This window comes from Armigeres subalbatus, chromosome 2 (assembly GCF_024139115.2).
Source record: "Armigeres subalbatus isolate Guangzhou_Male chromosome 2, GZ_Asu_2, whole genome shotgun sequence".
In the NCBI taxonomy this organism is placed as follows: Eukaryota; Metazoa; Arthropoda; class Insecta; order Diptera; family Culicidae; genus Armigeres; species Armigeres subalbatus.
In genome coordinates, this window is record NC_085140.1 from 129,377,775 (window position 1) to 129,396,965 (window position 19,191).

At 40.1% G+C, this 19,191-nt stretch overlaps 1 protein-coding gene across 12 annotated transcripts in view; it reads right to left on the reverse strand.

Annotated features, from left to right (window-relative positions):
• Positions 1–19,191, reverse strand: part of LOC134210840 (PDZ and LIM domain protein Zasp) — a 248,082-nt gene that overhangs the window by 31,161 nt on the left and 197,730 nt on the right. For 9 of the 12 annotated variants that reach the window (XM_062687181.1, XM_062687182.1, XM_062687184.1 and 6 more), the window contains 2 exons: positions 6,622–6,712; positions 4,747–5,313 (listed from right to left, as the gene is read on the reverse strand). In XM_062687181.1, the coding sequence (XP_062543165.1) occupies positions 4,747–5,313; positions 6,622–6,712 (658 nt within the window). The remainder of the gene's footprint in view (positions 1–4,746; positions 5,314–6,621; positions 6,713–19,191) is intronic. The other 3 variants (XM_062687190.1, XM_062687189.1, XM_062687187.1) reach the window with 1 other exon arrangement.

Sequence of the window (19,191 nt, forward strand, 5' to 3'; positions counted from 1 at the left end):
CAACCAGTTTCCAAAAAACAATTGAGGGCAACTTCCCACGTCCGCTTAAAAAAAAAACAGTTAGTAAACGGCAAACCATTTTGTTATAGAAACCGAAGCGACGATCTCAAAAACAGCAGTCAGTACGATCTCTATAATATACAAAATCTGGAACAGCCGAATCGTTGTGAAGATGGGGTTGCAATAAATGTCGATCACATTCGTTTACCGCAGATCCAGCTGCAGATGTCCAACGGGGACACCGATGAGCGGTTGAGTTTCCGCGACTTATTCTTGACGAGTAAGCAAATAAGCTGTCCCCTTTGTGCGTCTTGGTTTTTGCAAGCTTAATTCGTGCTCTTGAAAGATTACTAGAAAAAGCTCGTGGTTTCCAAAAGGCTTATTTATGGCTTTGTTGTATTATAATAACATTAAAGCGTTAAGATACAAGCTCTTTTCAAGCTGCCTATATTCTTAAAGAAATCTGGAGTAGATCTCTACAGCTTGGATGAAGTCTTCGAACGAATCGTGCACATAATCGACCAAGTCTTCCAGCCAGTGCAGGGATCTTATGTTCGGAAAATTTCTCACAGTACGATTGGATCCAGTTAGCGGGTGGAAAGATGTCTCTTCGGCTAAGCAGTAGGATACTTTGGAGGATTTATTTATTTATTTATTTTTTATTTTATTTATTTCCGAGATGCTGAGTTCAAGTTTTGGACAGTTTTCCGGCCAAGTCTATAAATATTATGAAGCAATTTCTTGAAGGCGAAGCGTTGTCTGTTCTCAGACCATTATCTGTAACAGTAGTGCAATGAGTTTCAACGAAAGTGTGTGTCGGACAGAGACATTCTAATCCTAATGACATCTCATGAACTTTGTCGGAACTGCTTTAGGACGGTTCATCAAGGCAGTCAAGACAAAGAATGCCAATTAAAATACAGCTGTAAGAATTTCAATGGTCGCCATCATACTATGTTTTAAGCAGGGAAATAAGAAAGAACCCAAAGTGGTGGCAGTTTCTGGTGCAAACCTGCCAACGCTTCCCAAAAAATCAGAGGGATTCATCCAACACCCAAGTTGCTAACGTTGCACCTACGGAAGCTGTAATATCCGCTACAGTTTATCAACATCCAACACGGGTTCTTTTGGCAGCAGCAATAGTGATGATTGATGATGATATCGATAAAACGAAAGTAATTTTATGATAGCCCGGTTGAGTTACAAGTCCATCGAGATCAAGTGGATATTTCGGTTGCAGGAATTGGACAAATGGATCAAGCGGTACTCTATTTATAAGTTCCAGACTCTTTCCGTGAATTACCATTCTTGGGTCTCCAATTATTTCTTTGGGGGAACATCTTCAAACTATTCCTTGTTAAAGTGGTTTATCTGCAGTAGTGTGCGAACAAAAGTAACTCGTTGTGTCAAACTTGGGTGAATCGAAAAATACAGCATTCTGATGTTTGCAAGCATTAGCATTAGCATTAGCATTAGCATTAGCATTGTTACGGTGTAATTCGTAGATTAGACACTAGTGATACTCATGTTTATCTTTTGAAATTCCTATTCAGAGTACTATCAGAAATCAAGAAGGGGAGATGTCCTTGATTCCAGTCTTAGACAAAGTTAACAAAAGCATGATGATTACTACCTCTGGCCACGCCCATCTTCACCGTAACTAGGGAGAGGAAGGAAGTGTTGATGTGGTACTTACTTAACGAGAGGCCACCGACTTAGCGACACCCTCATAAGTACCACGGAGTTGGATAATGAGGAAGGTATTCGTTGGGTCAGGATTTGCCTGTAGCTGGCAATGTAACCGTGGTAGATCTTACCCCGTAACACACCACGTAAAGGTGTCTACCCAGCATTACGGGTAACAGCATTCTGATGTTTGCAAGGAACCAAAAGAAGGAAATAACAGTACGCCACTTATGGGATGGAGTACCTCAGATATGGGGGAACTGGAAGAACATTGCTCAAGAAAAAAATAGGGCGATTCGCACTTTGGATAGGATGACTTGAAACCAGATCCAGCAGTCAAAATTTTGGGGTTGACTTGGACTCCATCTTCGGACATTCAACGGTTCCAACTCACCATTTCTCCGCTGGACTTTATTTGATTTATTCGATTTCTTAGGACTTCTTGGAGCTGTTATTACTACGACTTCTTTCTTCGAAATAAAAAGTAGCTCGGTTTAAAATGCCAGACTATCGCTAGGTTAGAGCTCTGCGAGACAGTGTTAGCTGCCCAGTTATACGAATAGGTCCGAGCGTCTTTGAAAACGGTTGATTAATTTTGGACGGATTTAACTTGTGTTCAAAGTTGGGTGAAGCCTCTTCCAATGACGTGGATCACGTTTGTCACCAATTGTTCGGCAAAAATCCAACCATGCACGGCGGGCTGTCGGTGGAATCCAAAATCCGACAGACTCATTCTAACAGACTTTTCCAAGGAATCACTCCTCAAGATATAATCGAAAAATTTCTTCATCTATGAAAGCTGTATCGGTTCCGAGTAGATGACAGGACAGTCCATCATGTGACGTTTGTCAATATTCGGCTCGAAGTTGCTTCGTGAAGGTGAATATTTTATGCTCTGGACAGGACTATTACAAAATAAAAAAATATAAGGACGTGGCCAGGTGTGCAGAGAAAATCGGGTCTACATTATTGAAGTATCTGTCGAAATCTTTGATAATAATGGATATGTTTATCTCTGCAACTAATAACATGGGACCTATGCATTTATGGGCCCACAAACTCATAGTGATTCGTAAATGTTTGGCGGAATACGGTTCTACAATAGGATCCTTGATAACTCCGGGTAGCAACCATAGTTAAACATATAGTAGAGGAAGACTGTCGGCTAAATTGTAACCATCAAAACTATTGATGAGATCGTGGGAACAAACCGAGTTGCATGAGACGCTCCTCCAACAACTGGACCCAGAATACATCAACAAAGTCAAACTCTGGTAACTGGTGCGGAGTGAGTTATTTTCAAAACAATATAATAAACGAAGAACTATCGTCACTATATATTGCAAGAAAGATCGTGTTCTCAAGATCGTTGTAGAAGCTGTAATTCAGCAGGATAGGCGATCGAACATGTGTTGGGGCCTATCTGGGTTGCAAAAGCCAAGTTTCCAGCTTACCCAGTTCGCATTGAAGCACAAATAAGTTGACCAGTTCTGTCTGACCCTGATCTGAAGTAAACAATATCGTAAAGCTGAACTGGGGTCACAAGATCATAACGGAAGTCCTCATTCAAAACAATTAAGCGTGACACCTTCCTCGACGTTGGTTTATGTACTGTTTACCCATAATGTCTGAACGGCGAATGGTATTTTTAAAGTTTACGATGTTTCACGACTTAGTGGAAAAGGTAGAGCTTCTAGAGGGCGAGCGAATATTGTTGGAAGCTATCGCAACGACAAAAATCATCCCACAATCTTTCCTGTAGTCCCTGAGATAACTTCGACTATGTTACAATCTCTATAGCAGCTGTTGGGCGTTGCTTATAATTACTTGCAGTATCGTAAGAAAGATCCAATACCACCAAAACTATTTCAACCAGTGGATAACATTCATGAAGCCTTAACGTCCTTAACATACAAACTGCTGAAGTAGATTGAAAGTAGAGGAGTGCAAAAGCTCCAAAAAATAATTGAATCTTGATTAAAAAAATCTAGACAGTTCCGATCAAATGACAGATTTCAAGTTTCTAGTGAATTGAAAAAAAAAATGCTTCCGTGATAGCCGTGATACAGAGGTGCTCTCAAGTTCTGGTAACAGCGAAGTCGCGCAAACATTAATGTTCTTCTGTTACCAACATAACTGTTTATTTGCCTTATGTGCGAATTCTGATACATCACGATTCTTTTCGCTTTATGATGAAAAGTTAAAAAGCTATTGTTAAATATCTTTCGTAAGTTGTACGGTTTCAATCAAGTCTTGAGGTGTCATAATCAGTACTATATATAAATCCTATATTTGTAAACAATCCCAGTCATCAAACGTTTTTCGAAAACTAGAATAGTCCACCCCAGCCATAACTCACGTGCCACGTGAATAATCCCTTTTCCGAAAATAACCAGCTTTGTAACGGATTGAGCAATCAATCATCAACCATCACCCGACCATCCGATCCTCCCAAAGCTTCTAGATCTGCGCTCAGCCCATCAGCCAAAATGCAGTCCAACTATAAAACCAATTATATTTTTATTTGGCCACTCGATCGACCTACTGACTACCACCGCCAGTATCCGTTTGCGAGCGTTCTCTACACTAGCCCACATAACTTGGGTCTCCCACTTCCCTAGATCTGTTGCGACACCCTGGCAGCCTGTCATTTATCTCTAGACTCGACGGGCAGTCACCACCCTCACCAAGTCGGAGGGATGTGCTTTCGCTGCGAACCCACTTCCTCTGCCCTTTTAGTTTCGAATTCGTCGCGTCGTCGGGTTCAACCCTGATAGTTGTGATGGGTGATTGGTGGGCAATGACTCCGGTCGATCGATCGATCGAAAACAATGTCTACACGCGTTGACGTCGTCGCAGCGGACGACTACCCAAAATTCCACTGGCAAGGTGCCAACGCATGGGAAAAAATCTTGACAGCTCTTATGTAAACGCACGGAAGAAACGACTTGCCGTCGTCATCGACAACGTCGTTTCCTCTTCTTCCGTCGAAGGTCTTCCCGAGTGGGTAAAGTAAGGTCACCGCGGTTAGTACGTCATGCAAACCCAAAGGGTACCTACCTTGTAGCGACCGCTCGCTCCTGGAGGAAACACACTGCGGATGACCCCTCCTCCGATGGTTTTGTAGAAGAATCCATAGTCGTTTTGCGTAACAGCATCCGTTGAGTCGGCGGTGCCATTCTGAGCTGCGGCCAGCCCATTGGGACCGAACGTAGCCAGATCGGCACCCTCAACTGGATAGTGCTGCTGAGCTTCTGGATTCTCCATGCCGTTACCTACTGGAGACGTGGGCGACAATCCTACCAATAGTGCGGGCGGCGGCGGTGGAAGATAATTAAATTCACTGAACTGCTGCTGGTGGTGCACTGGTTTGGTCGTCGCTGTTGTCGAGGGATCGAGGATCAGTTCGTTTTCACTGCTGGTGCGCGAATGCAGCGGGGACACTTTGTTCGATTGAACCGGCGAGAGGGAACTCGAGTTGCAGTAGCCACTCGATGATGTCGTACTGCTCGATCGGGAGTGCGAAGGAGACTGAGTGCTGCTGGTGTTGCTGCTTCCGATACCGTTCAGAGTGATCGCCGCCGTCGTCGTTGTGTTTGCTGACGGTATGGGTGGGGGCGGCGGGTGCTGCTTGGCGTTGGGTGTTATTGTTGAGGGGGTGGTGTCACACGTAGAACACAATCACACGCACACGCGGAAACAAACACAGATGAACGGACACACAGAATGGATTTTTATGGCATGCAAGGATATATGGAAACGTAAAGCAAAAACGGAAATCATTTGATTAGAAATGCTGCTGATTACAAATACGGTTATGAAATTCTTGGCATCTTATTACGTGTCGTTAACTATTTGTCTAATACAATTGTAGCTTCGGCGCCAGGTGGAGACAAAAAGGAAAATTTAATAGAATATTATTTAATATGACGGATTTCTGATTTCTTGTTTTATTGAACAGAGGAGTAATCCTGTTTGTCTTAATTAAGTTTAGCAAACATGATCTCAAATTTTAAGAAAAGACCAGAAGTCTAGAAGTTGTAGAATCAAATCAGATTATGATTTTGATAAATAGGAATAAGGCATAAAAATATCTTAAATAATGCCTAGATGTTTATATGATTTACCCTTATGGCTTTGAAAGGGTGGAATCGGCCTGTAGGATGCAAATAATTGGGTCGAATATTCTTGTCTTAAAAAAGCATAACCATTTTTTGTTTAACACAAGAACAATTTTGAAAAATTGCGAATAGATAAGAAAACCTGCTCTTTACCTCATCCATTTTAATGACGACAACCATTGCATATCTTGTGACGCAAGTAAATGAAAAAAAAAAACAAGTAAAAACTTCTCTTCTTCGCGAAGTGAAACAAACCACAAGCTCGTGGAAACGCCTCTCTATTATCATGTGACAGTGTCCCCTTCCTTTCCACCCCACCGTTGATATAATTGAACCGAAGGTGGCGCTATAACCATTAGAATAGAATATCCCCAAAAATGAGCGATCACTAAAACTGTGACATCTCACATCTGTAGTGTGTCAGTAAGAGGGAAATGGTTCAACATATTCAACAATAATTTCGAATAATTTAAAAACATCAATCAAAATCTATGGGTCCCAAAAAGTATTCCATAATCCAAATTTGAGACAAATTTTCGGATTTTTACTGTAATATTTATTCGAATAAGATTGCTTGCACTATGCGTTTGACCTCTTGGAACGGTCGATGCACCTTAGACCACTCTTCCCCGTAGATGGGAAAACTGTTTTCGCCGCACAAATCATGGCAATAACGGTTTGCAATTGTTCGTATTCTTAAAATAGCAACAACACACGACACATATCATCACGAAAGCATCATCATCAAGAAAGCAAAACAGATTCACTCAACACACTCTATGGCTGTGAAGTTCAGCTGGGCGAGCATACTTACGTTGGTGGCGTACGGGGACTGCGAGCGACCGTTCAGATTGGCATGGGCGTTGAGGGCTGCGGAGATGGCTTGGACTCCAGACTTTTGTCCGCTGTGATGGTGACAGATAAAACATCGATTAGGAAAAGGTTGATGCCATAAAATAAATTAAGTTGAATTAAGCGGCACAGAGAGTAATGAAAGCGAAATCAATGTAAGATGGGGCAGGAAAATGAAAACTTTAATGACACACACTCGCAAAACTAGTTCAACTAACTGCAGATGGGGAAGAAGGTAGATAGAAGTTTGTCACACCTCACCGCTTTAGTTGACCTGACTCAAGTGCGCAATCGATTGCTGATGAGAACGATTCCGATTAGTTACTTACAATGTTGTCGAGCACGGCGTGACGTGTGGGTATGCATATCGGTGAACAACTTTTAGCTTACGGGTGAGCACACGTAAAAGTACTAGCCGCCGTCGATAGTGAGTCGATTATTTGTTTGCTCATTTGTTGACTCAGAAATATCAGGTTTTCTGCGAACTGATATGACTGGCTGGAGCAGAGACAGACAAAATAGTGCGTGTTCTTTTTACTGGGAATATTCATTATAAGTTCTAGTCATTTCAGTGGTTTGAAAAGAGTTGTACTGCGCCAATAGAAGCATTAAACGTTTCTTAATCACGTCTTCGTAAAGGCCATAAAACATACGCCACAGATTAAGGTTCCTATAGGATCCAAAAATTCTTTATGATTGTAGTTCAAACTATGACTAACTTTGAAATCCTCCAGATAACTTTAACTAGAAAAGTTTGGCTGCTCAATATTTCAATATTCTCCACCTACTCCCGGAATATATCCCGGACGAATAACATCAATTGAACTGCATAAGAAGCTGTCGATGAAGAAACCTCTAATAGTTGAATTTTGCATAATCTCTCGCTCCACGGCCAACCTATTGGACTGAAAGCCGAATTTACACTGAATCAAGAGCTGATGAAGGGCCGGTCATCAAAGACGGCTTGTTGGCCATAAATCTGCCATATCATTGGCTTTGTTTTAACAGCTCACATCGAATCATTGTTTAGGCAAATATGAGTAATATAAATTCATCTATTTGAACGGATTTTCTTGCGCAGATTGCTAGTCCAATATCTAAGTATTTTCGAACTAATAACATTTTTTTCTTGTTCGGGTGTGCCACTGCGATCAGTTATTAGTTCTGTTGTAGCGTTACCCGTATCCTTAGCGTTTAAGTACATGTCGAATTACTCCATTACTATTAAGAAGCAATGCAGTATCGGTTTCGATACAGCTCTTGTTTTGTTTTCTCAAGAGCATAATGCCAAGGTGTCGCTATTTAGACCCTTCACAGAGAGCAATTCTATTGAAGGCGCGCCCTTGTCAATAGGAAATCAATCCTTTCTTGAGAAAACAGAAAAGTAATACTGTTATTTGGCCATGCATCTGAGCCCCAGCCAGATCCATGTTTTGCTTCTAGAATATCATCAGTAAAACGTTGAATACCCGGGATTTAGCTCTGTCTTTAGGACCATTTCAAGCTAGAGAAATTGTTCAGTAATAAGAGCTTCCGTGTGTTCCTCTCACTACCATTGCTCACCAGTTAATGAAGGGTTAGTACGTATTTAAACACCTAACTCGATTTTTCCAGCAGCAGGTTTTTTTAACTAATTGCTTGAAAAGTTAATTCCGCTGCATACAGTTTAGCCTTAAACGAAAGGAACTTGAGCCTTTCAACTGTCTGAAAAGTAACATTAATTATGTTTTATTTCTGAGACTGCTGTTGCACAGTGTTTTATTTCGTCATTTTCACGATCGAAATTCAAAAACTCGAAAAGTGTTGATTTTGGATATAGGGTTTGTTCACAGAAGTTTCAAGATATTTAGGAGCGCATCTTTCGATAAAAACAGTTTGATGATTAATCCCCCCAAAAGTTAGTTGAGAAAATTATTTTTCCACCAAAATGAGATAGACACGTAGTGTCCTCCTCAAAGATGTAGCAAATTGTAATACGAGCAACTTTGCTGAACATGACGAGTCTCTATCTCTTAAATATAACAAACTTAAGACGTTTTATGTATAAACCCCTTTAAAATCATATTTTTCATTCTAACTCTTTCCAATATTTTTTTCCCATTTTCCGTCTCTTCTACATAGTTGTTAAGCAAGCAAAATAACATGTTTTTGCTGAACATTGTAACTTTCCATCTCACATACAACAAAATTTAACTTTAAATTATACATATTTTTAGAGGTTTTTCCACTTATTATTGCTCTCTTAACCGCTCTTAAGCTCTCTTACTCTCAGTCGCAAATTTATTTACGATATGCTGAAAGTCGCCCATTTCATCTTCCTACTGACATTGAAAACTTTTTTCGACAAGAGTGTTCTTGATTGATGTGTTAAAAACTTGTTAGCCCATGAAAACTCATAATATTTGAAGGCGATGAATTAACATGTTTTATGTGGAAACCCTCTTAAAATCATTCTCTTAACTTTAACTAATTCCAATATTTTTTCACATATTTCGTCTCTTCTACAAAGTTGTCAAATCAGCTAAAATACATGTTTTTGCTTAACATTGTAACTTTCTATCTCTTATAAAACCAAAGTTATTCAAATATTATGATTTTTTTTGGGTTTACAAATTTTTAACACATCAATCAAGAAGACTCTTGTCGACAAAAGTTTTCAATGTTAGTAGGAAGATAAAATGAGCGACTTTCAGCATATAGTAAAGAAATTTGCGACTTTTTGCAATTGAGAGAGTAATAATAAGTTTCCACTTACCTCTAAAAATATGTATAATTTAAAGATAACTTTTGTTGTATGTGAGATGGAAAGTTACAATGTTCAGCAAAAGCATGTTATTTTGCTTCCTTAACAACTTTGTAGAAGAGACGGAAAATGGGAAAAATCATTGGAAAGAGTTAGAATGAAAAATAGGATTTTAAAGGGGTTTTTACCTTTAAAGAACAATTCCAAACTGCAGCATCGGTTGAAGTTTTGTAGCAACATAAATGGAGTAATTACGATCAGTTTTAGTTTCCACTGAATTGTATGGCTTCTGCGATGCCTGGCCTGCCAGTTTATCTCCGAACTAAATTCGACGAATGCTGCTTAATTTCCTGCCGGCTTGGTGGCTTCTTTTGGAGATTCCACTGAAAACAAAATTCCGGGGAAATTATCCCAATTTTGACGGAATATTGTCCTAAATTTTAATTTTGTTTATTCTGCCGAATTTCCATGGATTTTTCCGAACTTCCACTTAAAATTCGAGGTTTTCTCGAAAAAATTCTTCAGATTTTCATTTATTTATTTTTGTTCTGAATGAGATAGGGAGTGTCTTTCCCAATTTTTTCTCTTTTCGTCATCACAGATAGAACATTTTATCCTGAATCACAATGTTTAAAACTCGACGTGCATATGCACAACATGTTAAGGATTCAATTCGAAAAATTTATTGGAGGTAACCACTTCCTTCGACATGTGATTTCCGTACTAAGGTCCCGCTTTCCATACCGATGAGTCCAAATTACCAAAATTAAACGGTCATTTACACATTGCATGAATCATTTTCACACATCGCGGTGATGCCACGACAGAATCTCAACCTGTGTGAAAAATTTTTATAAGACAAAGCACACACACACTTGTTTGGTCAGATATGTGTGAGTGACTTTGGTTCGAACTATCAAAGTCCACTCAGATAACCAAGATGGCGAACGCATCCAGCATGCATCACAACAAAAACAACTTGTACGAAGGATTTTCGAGGGCGGAATAATAAAAACGTGCGACTATAATCATCGCACTTTGTTCCGTTCATCAAAACATTTGAAAAAAAATCTGAATAAGTAAGAAAACAATAGCTCATCAATGAACCAAGGCAAGAATAGCATTGCGCATCTCGACTCGAAACGAGCAAACCATGCAAACTGTCATGCGAAAGAGCTGTCAAAAGGAGATGCGCAATGAGGTCTCAGTTTCTACTAAAACGGACTGAAAAAAGCTCCACGCAATAAACATTGCAGCGTGCAGCGGAATAGTAGTAAAGTAGAAGTAGAAAACCATTAGCTAGTTCAAGGAGCTCAAGGATTCAACATGCTTAGAGTAAATGTCGGCGGGGCTGCACGGTCCAGTATACATATATGCAATGGAGGCAAATGGTCTGATGCGGTAGCATAACTTGCCCAATCATTTCCTCAAGATTTTCGCTGATTTCGAGAAGTACGGCTTCGCTTCGCATTCACTGCGATTGGGATACCTCTTCGCGCTGAAATGCACTTGTGTAAGAGTTCTCATTGGTAGATGGCGTCTAGTAGAGTGCTTGTTGTGAGTGTTGTCCTCTATCATCTGTCATTTTTGCAGCAGACGGTAAGTGAAGAATTACTGAGGAAGAATAGACACATCGGCAGTCGGAAGAGTCGTTTGGCCGAAAGTCATTCGGTTAATAGTCAAAAGTAATCTAGTTGAATTCCATTTGGCCAAATTTGACGTGACCCTAAGCGGTTATTACGTTGAAATGAAATCGAAGAAAGTGTCGTTTGACTTGTAATGGTGTTTGGCTGAACTAGTCATTTGGCAGCAAAAGTCGTTTGGCCGACATGGTTGTTCCGCAGGTAGGTCCATTTGGCCAAACAGGTCGTAAAGGCTAAAATGTCATTTGGACGTAAAGGTACTTTGGCCGAAAAATCCTTTTTGGCCGAATTGGTCGCATAGCAGAAAATGACATTTGATCGAAAATGTTATTTGACCGAATTGTTCCACGTTTACGGTCGTATTCGATCCGTTTGTCCAAACAGCATTTTCGGCCATGTGATCTGTTCGCAGCACCTAAACGACTTCGAATTGGCTGATGACGTTGCACTCCACGCTCAACGGCGCTCTCATATGCAGAGTAAAGCTCAACGACCTTGCCAAGCGTACCTCTTCGGCAGGCTTCAACGTTAACAAAACCAAATCGTTGGATGTAAACACGGTGACCCTTCCAGTTTCACAGTCGCCGGGCAACCAGTGGAGTTTGTTGAAAGCTTCCAATATCTTGGTAGCCAAATGAGGTCAGACGGCGGTACCAAGATCTACATAGGCGCACGGATCAAGAAAGCAAGGGCTGCCTTTGCGAGTTTAAGAAATATCTGGAAAAACAGGCAGATAAGTGAACGCACCAAAATACGAATTTTCAACTCTAACGTGAAATCTGTGCTGTTTGTACGCTAGCGAAACATGGTGTGTATCAGTGGAGAACACTCAACGGCTACAGGTGTTCATTAACAGATGCCTGCGGTATATAATTCGGGCCTGGTGTCCTCACAACTGGATCTCAAACAACGAGCTCCACCGTCGTTGTCACCAGAGGCCGATAGCAACAGAAATTCGGGATCGGAAGTGGGGCTGGGATGGCCACACTCTACGTAGGGCGGAAACGAAATCTGTGAACAAGCATTAGACTGGAACCCTGCGGGACATCGCAGCAGAGGCAGACCCAGAGGCTCATGGCGGCGAAGCCTCAATAAATAAATAAAAGAAGTTAACCGAAATCTAACATGGCAACAGGCAAAAGCGATAGCTGGACGTTCATGATGAAGATCTTTTAAGTCGGCCCTTTTGCACCACCGGAGGTGTACAGGATCCATTAGTAAGTAAGTAAGATCTGTTCGGCAAAACAACATGTTTGACCGTATGACCCGATCGGCCAAAAGAAATTTTCAATCAAATTACCTATTCAAACAGCAAACAGCTCGTTTGCCAAACGATATTTTCGACCAAATGGCGCTTTCTACCAAAGGATCATTTCGGCTATGCGGCATTTTTGGCAAATGATCTATTCGACCGTATGACGCCTTCAGCCAATTAAAATTTTCCATCGAAATTTAGAAAAGTTTAATAATACAGGGGTTAGACAAAAAGGTTGAGATAGGCAAAATTTTGTCGAAGTTCAAATAAGCATAACTTTGCGTAGAATAATCCGATTTTAATGAAACTGGGCCCATCCGACGCGAAGACCCTTCTAGTATACTGTCCCCATGCGAAACCTCAGATTGGCCCTTGACCACCGGGGATATTCCGGGTTAACCGAGGGTATGCTAAAAATGCATTTTTTCATCTGTTTGACACCCATATATGCATGGCTTCAGATGGTGCGAAGACCGGCCCTAGAACCTGCTATAAGGGTGGCAGTGGACATTATCATTCTGGAAACGTGTCTATAATCATCATCTCGGAAAGTCATGAAGTTAGATTCTCATATTTGCATTATTCCGATCTGTCAGCATTTCATCATGTTCCAAGAACCATTTTTACGGAAATGGCCATATATCTGCGTAGTTTTGATAGATTCTTGATCTACAGCCACCATTGGTCGGCATATCAGCTCTAGTTTTTGGAGAAAGCATAAAACATGATGGAAGTAAACGTGATATAAAATGACAAGCAGTGGAAAAAATGCATCTTGAACATACCCTCAGAAAACTCGGAATATCTCCGGTGGCTAAGGACCAATCTCAGGTTTTGTAAGGAAACAGTATACAAGAAGAGCGTCCGCTTCCTTTGGTTCTGATTTTATCAAAATCGGATTATTCTACGCAAAGCTATGCTGATTTGAATTTCGACATAATTTTACCATAATTTTATCTCAACCTTTTTGTCTAACCCCTGTATGTAGAAATTGGGAATAATTACTCTTGGAATTTCGCTTGGATGTTTAGAAGAACTTTACGTGAAAATCGGAAGAGTTTTGTGAAAGATCTTCTGAAAATTTACATAACGGGGAACTTTCCCGAATTTCATTGAGAGATTCGTCCTATTTTTTACAAAGCTTTCAAAATATCGCAGCACAGGACTACAATATTTTTTTTTTCTTATTTTCCACGGGAAACTCTTTTTAATTTTCACAGGAAATGTGAGCTTTGTGGCCGTGCGGGCAGCGACGTCAAACATCTAGACCAGCGGTTCCCAACCTTTTTTGAGAGATACCACTAAGAACTTTTTTTTTGTGGAGGTACCCCCTATTTATTTTGCTGTAAATGAAAATAAGCGTAGCTCATAAGATATACGAGAAATGGACCTAAAAATTACCGGGATATATGGCTCTCCATGAGTGGGCAGTTCATTCCCAAGTAACATTCAAACTGCTCTTTGGCATTCGATGTAATTTATTGTAGTTTTATTGCGACAATAAGCATGCTACTCGGCCTAAAAAAGGTATTTAACTCGCATAAATTATGCCGCATAATCTAGTAGTTTCCAAAACCGTTTGAAGCAGGTTATAAATTCAAAAAAAAAAAAGAAAAGTTTCAAATATGAATTTATTAGGGCTTTCCATGCCTTGATTAAACTTATTTGGGAAATAACATTAAAATTCTTTGATGTTTGATTTATTTGTCATGACGAAATATTTCTTTAAGTCGTTTTGTTACTTTAAAAGTTACTTTCGGCATTACTTGAGGCGAATTAGCATTTGTGATTGCTACACAAGGAGTCTTAGAAAATACAAACGCATTTCTGAAAGAAAAAAAAACAAAGACAACTGAAAAGTGACGATGAGTAGTAAGAGCCTAAACATTCATTATTGCAAAAGAAATAGCTTTGAAATATTACCAAACTACTTGCTTACACTCAATATGCATGCTGACAAATTTTCAGCTGTGACAATCACCTTGACATCGAAATTTTGCTTTCCGAAATCGCGAGGCGAAAAATTTGAAAGAACCAAAGATAGAGGAAATAACACGGTGCGTAGACCCGCTCCATTCATGTTTCACTTCTTCGTAAACGGTGGCACGGAAATGCGCATTTTTGCTTCCGGCTGATAAAGTGCCGTCACAACTTAGTGGAGTACATACTTTATTCTTTACTTACGTGTAATTAACGATCAATTCGAAGTCTTTATCCATAATTTCCTTCCATGCCACTTTGTTTTTTTTTTGAGAAACTTGAACTGTCAAATTTACTCTAGTTCTGGTCATCATATATGTTGAAAAATGACCAATCAGCATTTGCAACACCTAGGCGAGCCTTCGTAAATACTACATCTAAACATTATGATTTTATGATTGATTTCATTAAGGCAAACAAATTTGAACAAATAAATCTTGAAATATTTACTCGGATGCCATCGCCATATTTTGACGTAGGACTTACGTCTCTCTTTACTATACCGGGTGTCATTTCAAAATATTCAAATCGACCGCGTTACGCTGTGTTGAAAGATTTTAAATCTTAATAGCGTTCGTCTCAATGGACGAATTTCTGCGGTAAGCCCCTCAATCGACAGATTTCAAGTACGCCTTTCATGTCCATGCTTGATAAGACCCGAAAAACTTGTTTCAATAGGCATTAAACTGTTTTCAATGAAAAACATTCAGATCAAGGGAACCTATAAATATGGGTACCGCATAATTCTTGCATCATTCCATTACCACGTTCTGATTGGTGCAGACACCAGCGAATGAGCAGCCGCTGGGTCTGCCGAGAAGCCATAAAATAGCGCAACGAGATTTTTTCTTTTCATTCTGACCGGGACAAGCGAAGCAACCACATCATCGATTGAACAGCACTCACATCACGAAATAAAGTCTGCACCGACCGCTTTTTCGGCTCGACACCATCGAAGCCACCATCATCAGCCGAAACCTAGCCAGTACAGCAGCAGTCCACCCCACAGACCCGACAAAGCAGCAATGCTGAGCAGATACCGGCAGCAGCAGCAGAGTCGAGCCGAGACCGGCCGGCATCGGTGATGAGCCGAGACTGGCTGAAGAAAAGCCACATGATGCAGCATGTATGTCCAAAAAACAAACGGTTCTTCAGAGAACCAATAATAGAGATCAATATCAAAGCTTTCAATATCCTTCGGGATAGAAATTATACAATATTCAATATTCTAGTGATAAAATTTTATGCGTGATTTTCATAAATAGCGACTTCGCTTGACCATGCCTAAAAAAACATAAGATGTCCAAATCTCTCACATAATATTTGGATATTTGGATTAAAAAAAAAAACAGCTCTAACATTAATAAACTATCAATCGATTTTTCATCAAATGTTGGTTTTTTTGGCATTGATCAAGAAATATCTAGATAAACATTGTTTGACACTGACCGCACACAAAGCGAAGGTGACTGAATGATCTCCCATGTTACCAATTCTAAATCTTATCACCCGAAAACCCATGTCAGGGTGTTTCCTTCCATCTACTACTAACAATGTTGTCTCAGAAAAGAACACGTACTTCTCACCTGAACTGCAATTCTAAGCTCGCTTACCCGGCTTATTGGCCTGTATCAAGCGAAAAGTCCCGTTAGGAAATACACGCCAGCAGCGAGCAACAAGCGTAAAAAAGAAGAAGTCCTTCTCGAACGCGTTGATGATGATGACGCTTTGGCTGACAAAGAAGCGGGATACAAGACACTGGCTGATTGGCCCACCAATTGGGAAGCAGAGAAGATTCAAAATAAGGTATAAAAGAAAAGTGCATTCGCTCGCAGAGCATTCAGTCTTTTTTATACCACCACTAGAAATTCGCGGTTATTTGAAAAGATCGTTTTCTTACCTTTTGGACTTAGCCGAAGCAAACAGCCTTTTTCAAGGCTCTAAGAGTTAAAAATAATGTTCTCCTTTAGTCGCTATTGCACGGATTAGGAGGCCCTACATCCCCTGCTTTTTTTTTTTTGTATCTTTATTAAAGAGACTTTCAGCCCGAGGCTGGCTCGTCTCCGAGCATCCAAAATAGCTGATGTGGGAAATTTGGACATATTATGTATCTTAAAGGCATGATCAAGTCAAGTCCTACGTCCACTTAGCGGTTATGTCACAGACATTACCCACTGTTCGTTTTTTTTTCACTACACATGGGTAGAGAATTTCAAGAAAAATATCTATAAATACTGCATTATATGTATGATTTTTCACGATATATTATAAACGAATCACCTACAAACAGTAAAATAAACAAATAATAAAAAAACGCAGAAATGTGAAAATTTAACATAAATTTGTTTATCGAAAAATAATTGTTAGAACGGGGTTTACTGAGAGCGCATCAGTTATATCGGTGTTTCGCACCATATGACACAGTAAATCTCATTTGGCAGCTGAAATTGATGCACCATAGACTAATTCTGCTTTCATTATGTTTATCAATAATTTAGAATATTTTATTTCAATATTTGATTATGGAGTTTTGGTTTCAGATACAATAATAAAACTTTATTTTATTTTGTTAAGACTGAACGAAATTTATTATTTCATGCGAATGTTTGCATAAAGCTAGATCTAGAGAACTTCGCAGGCATCAAGATCAAGTGTCTTAGAAAAGGTTTTAAATAAGATCAGCTTTCTTTTATAATAGTGTACAAATGGATTTCAAAAGGTATTTGGTGCCGAGTTCGTATACAGGTTTTGTCACATTTCGGTCTTGAAATACGTCTTGCATTTACCCTTCAACACCATTTCAAGAGTGGGCCAACTAGGCAGATACTACTCTTCAAGAGGTTTTGGTGTAAACGATGAAGTAGCAAATGCCTTGACTAGGATTTTATTGTTGTAGGATATAAATACTCTTGTAGTAAATCATAAAACTCAAAATGTTACTTGGGTTATGCCTTTCCAATTCAAATTACGTTTATAAATCAACCTTCCTGCAGGATGTATATGACTATTTGAGGCTTCCGATCCTCTTAAGAGTAGGCATCCGAGCCTATTGAAGAGAGCCTTCCGAGCCTATTGGAAGGCGCCTTTCGAGCCTCTTGAAAGGAGCCTCGCGAGCTTTCCGGCTCTCTTGTGAGGAGGCTTCCAGCCCTTTTGATAGGAGGATTCCGAACCTATTGAAAGGAGGCTTCCGAACATATTCAAATGAGTCCTCCGAGCCGAATCTGCTTCCAGCCCTTTTGAAAGGAAGATCCCGGTTCTTTTGAAAGGAGGCTTCCGTCTTTTTTGAAAGGAGACTTTCGAGCCTCTTGGAAGGAGGCTTCGGAGCCTCATGGAAGGAAGCTTTCGAGCCTCTTGAAAGGAGCCTTCCGAGTCTATTGACAGAAGGCTTCCGACCCTCCTGGAACGAGGCTCCAGGGATTTCGCGGAAGAAGGCTTCCCTGGTCTCTTGAAAGAAAAGCTTTCTGGTCCTAAAAAAGGCTTCTGGGCCTCTTGAAATGAAGAGCTGTTTGGAAGGAGGCTTCTGAGGAAGCGTAGAAGACGTTTTGTCCTTTTGATATTTTGTCCCGCAGCCCTTCATACACTGTACTGGTTGTGGAGGACAGGATTCAACTGACTTTCATTCACTGATCCTTATGCATGCTATATACAAGAGAAAGTTTTGAAACAAAAAAAACTCAATTATAAAAACTTTATCAATAAGTTTTGATTGGAATTTTAATATATCCGCCATTACGCGTTTTGTCCGAGATACCCCTGGGACCAACGAAGGTCTAGAATCGCTGGTCTAGACGCATGTGCAAGGGAGTGTGGGTTCGATTCCTCCCCAGTAAGAAGGAAACTTTTCGTGATCGAAAAATTCTACTCTGATCCACTTGGCGTTAAGTGTCCTGTCCGTTGTGTCATGTTAGGTGTTAAGTGCTCAATCTGCATGATCTCTGGTACCGTCTTCGATCTTTTTTTTTTTAAAGAAATTAATCTGAATTTTAACTTTATTAAGAAAGGCGTTTCTCATGCTGGAAGAAGCAACTTTTGTGAGTGAATACTTGTTCCCAAACAGTAAGAAAGTATAGCTTCAAGACAACCCAACGAGCTTGGTGGTCTACCCAGATAGAAAAAGTTGTTGAGGTTGAGACTTACACAAAATTAATCCCAATTTTGGCGAACTGTTAGCAAAACCATGATCAACAGGAATAATGTAATTTTCTGCGTCTACATTTTGTCATTATTTTTCTGTGTAATGGCTGTCGCTTCTGCCTAAGTTGGAAATCGTGGGACTCGCCCCTTTCTTAATTTGTATGTCAATGTTTGTCCTATCTGTGTTCCACGTTCTAGCAAACCGTTTCCTATTGCTATACCTCAAATACAAATTCCAAAAGTTTCTGTGGTACAGGGTAAGAAATGAAAAAAATTAACAAAGTCTTTCCAAGTGAATTATTCAGTACAAATCCTGCTTTTCGAAAACATGTTAGAGCATCCCTATATAAGAACAATGTATCATTTTCATCCCATAACTATTAATGTCCCAGTTATCTAATCATATTTTAGTGTTTTGACGTGTTTCTGTGATCATGCTGGAAATAAAAAGGTAACAACATAGGTTCACCAACACCTTTTGACGTTGTCACAGCTTTTTCGACCCATCAAGTATGTTTCAACTAATCTCCTGTCCAAAAGGTTGATATTAGACTGCTTTAAATCATAAAATCGCTTCGTGGACTTGCGGTTAGGGACGTCAATCGTCTAGACTCATGGGTTATGGAGTGTAGGTCCGATTCCCGCCCCGGGAAGAAGGAAACTTTTCATGATCGAAAAATTCTTCACCGGTCCACTGAGTGTTATGTTCTGTCCGTTGTCTAGGTGTAAAGTGTTCAGTCTGTACGACCTCTGGTCGAAGACGATGTTCCTGTCGTT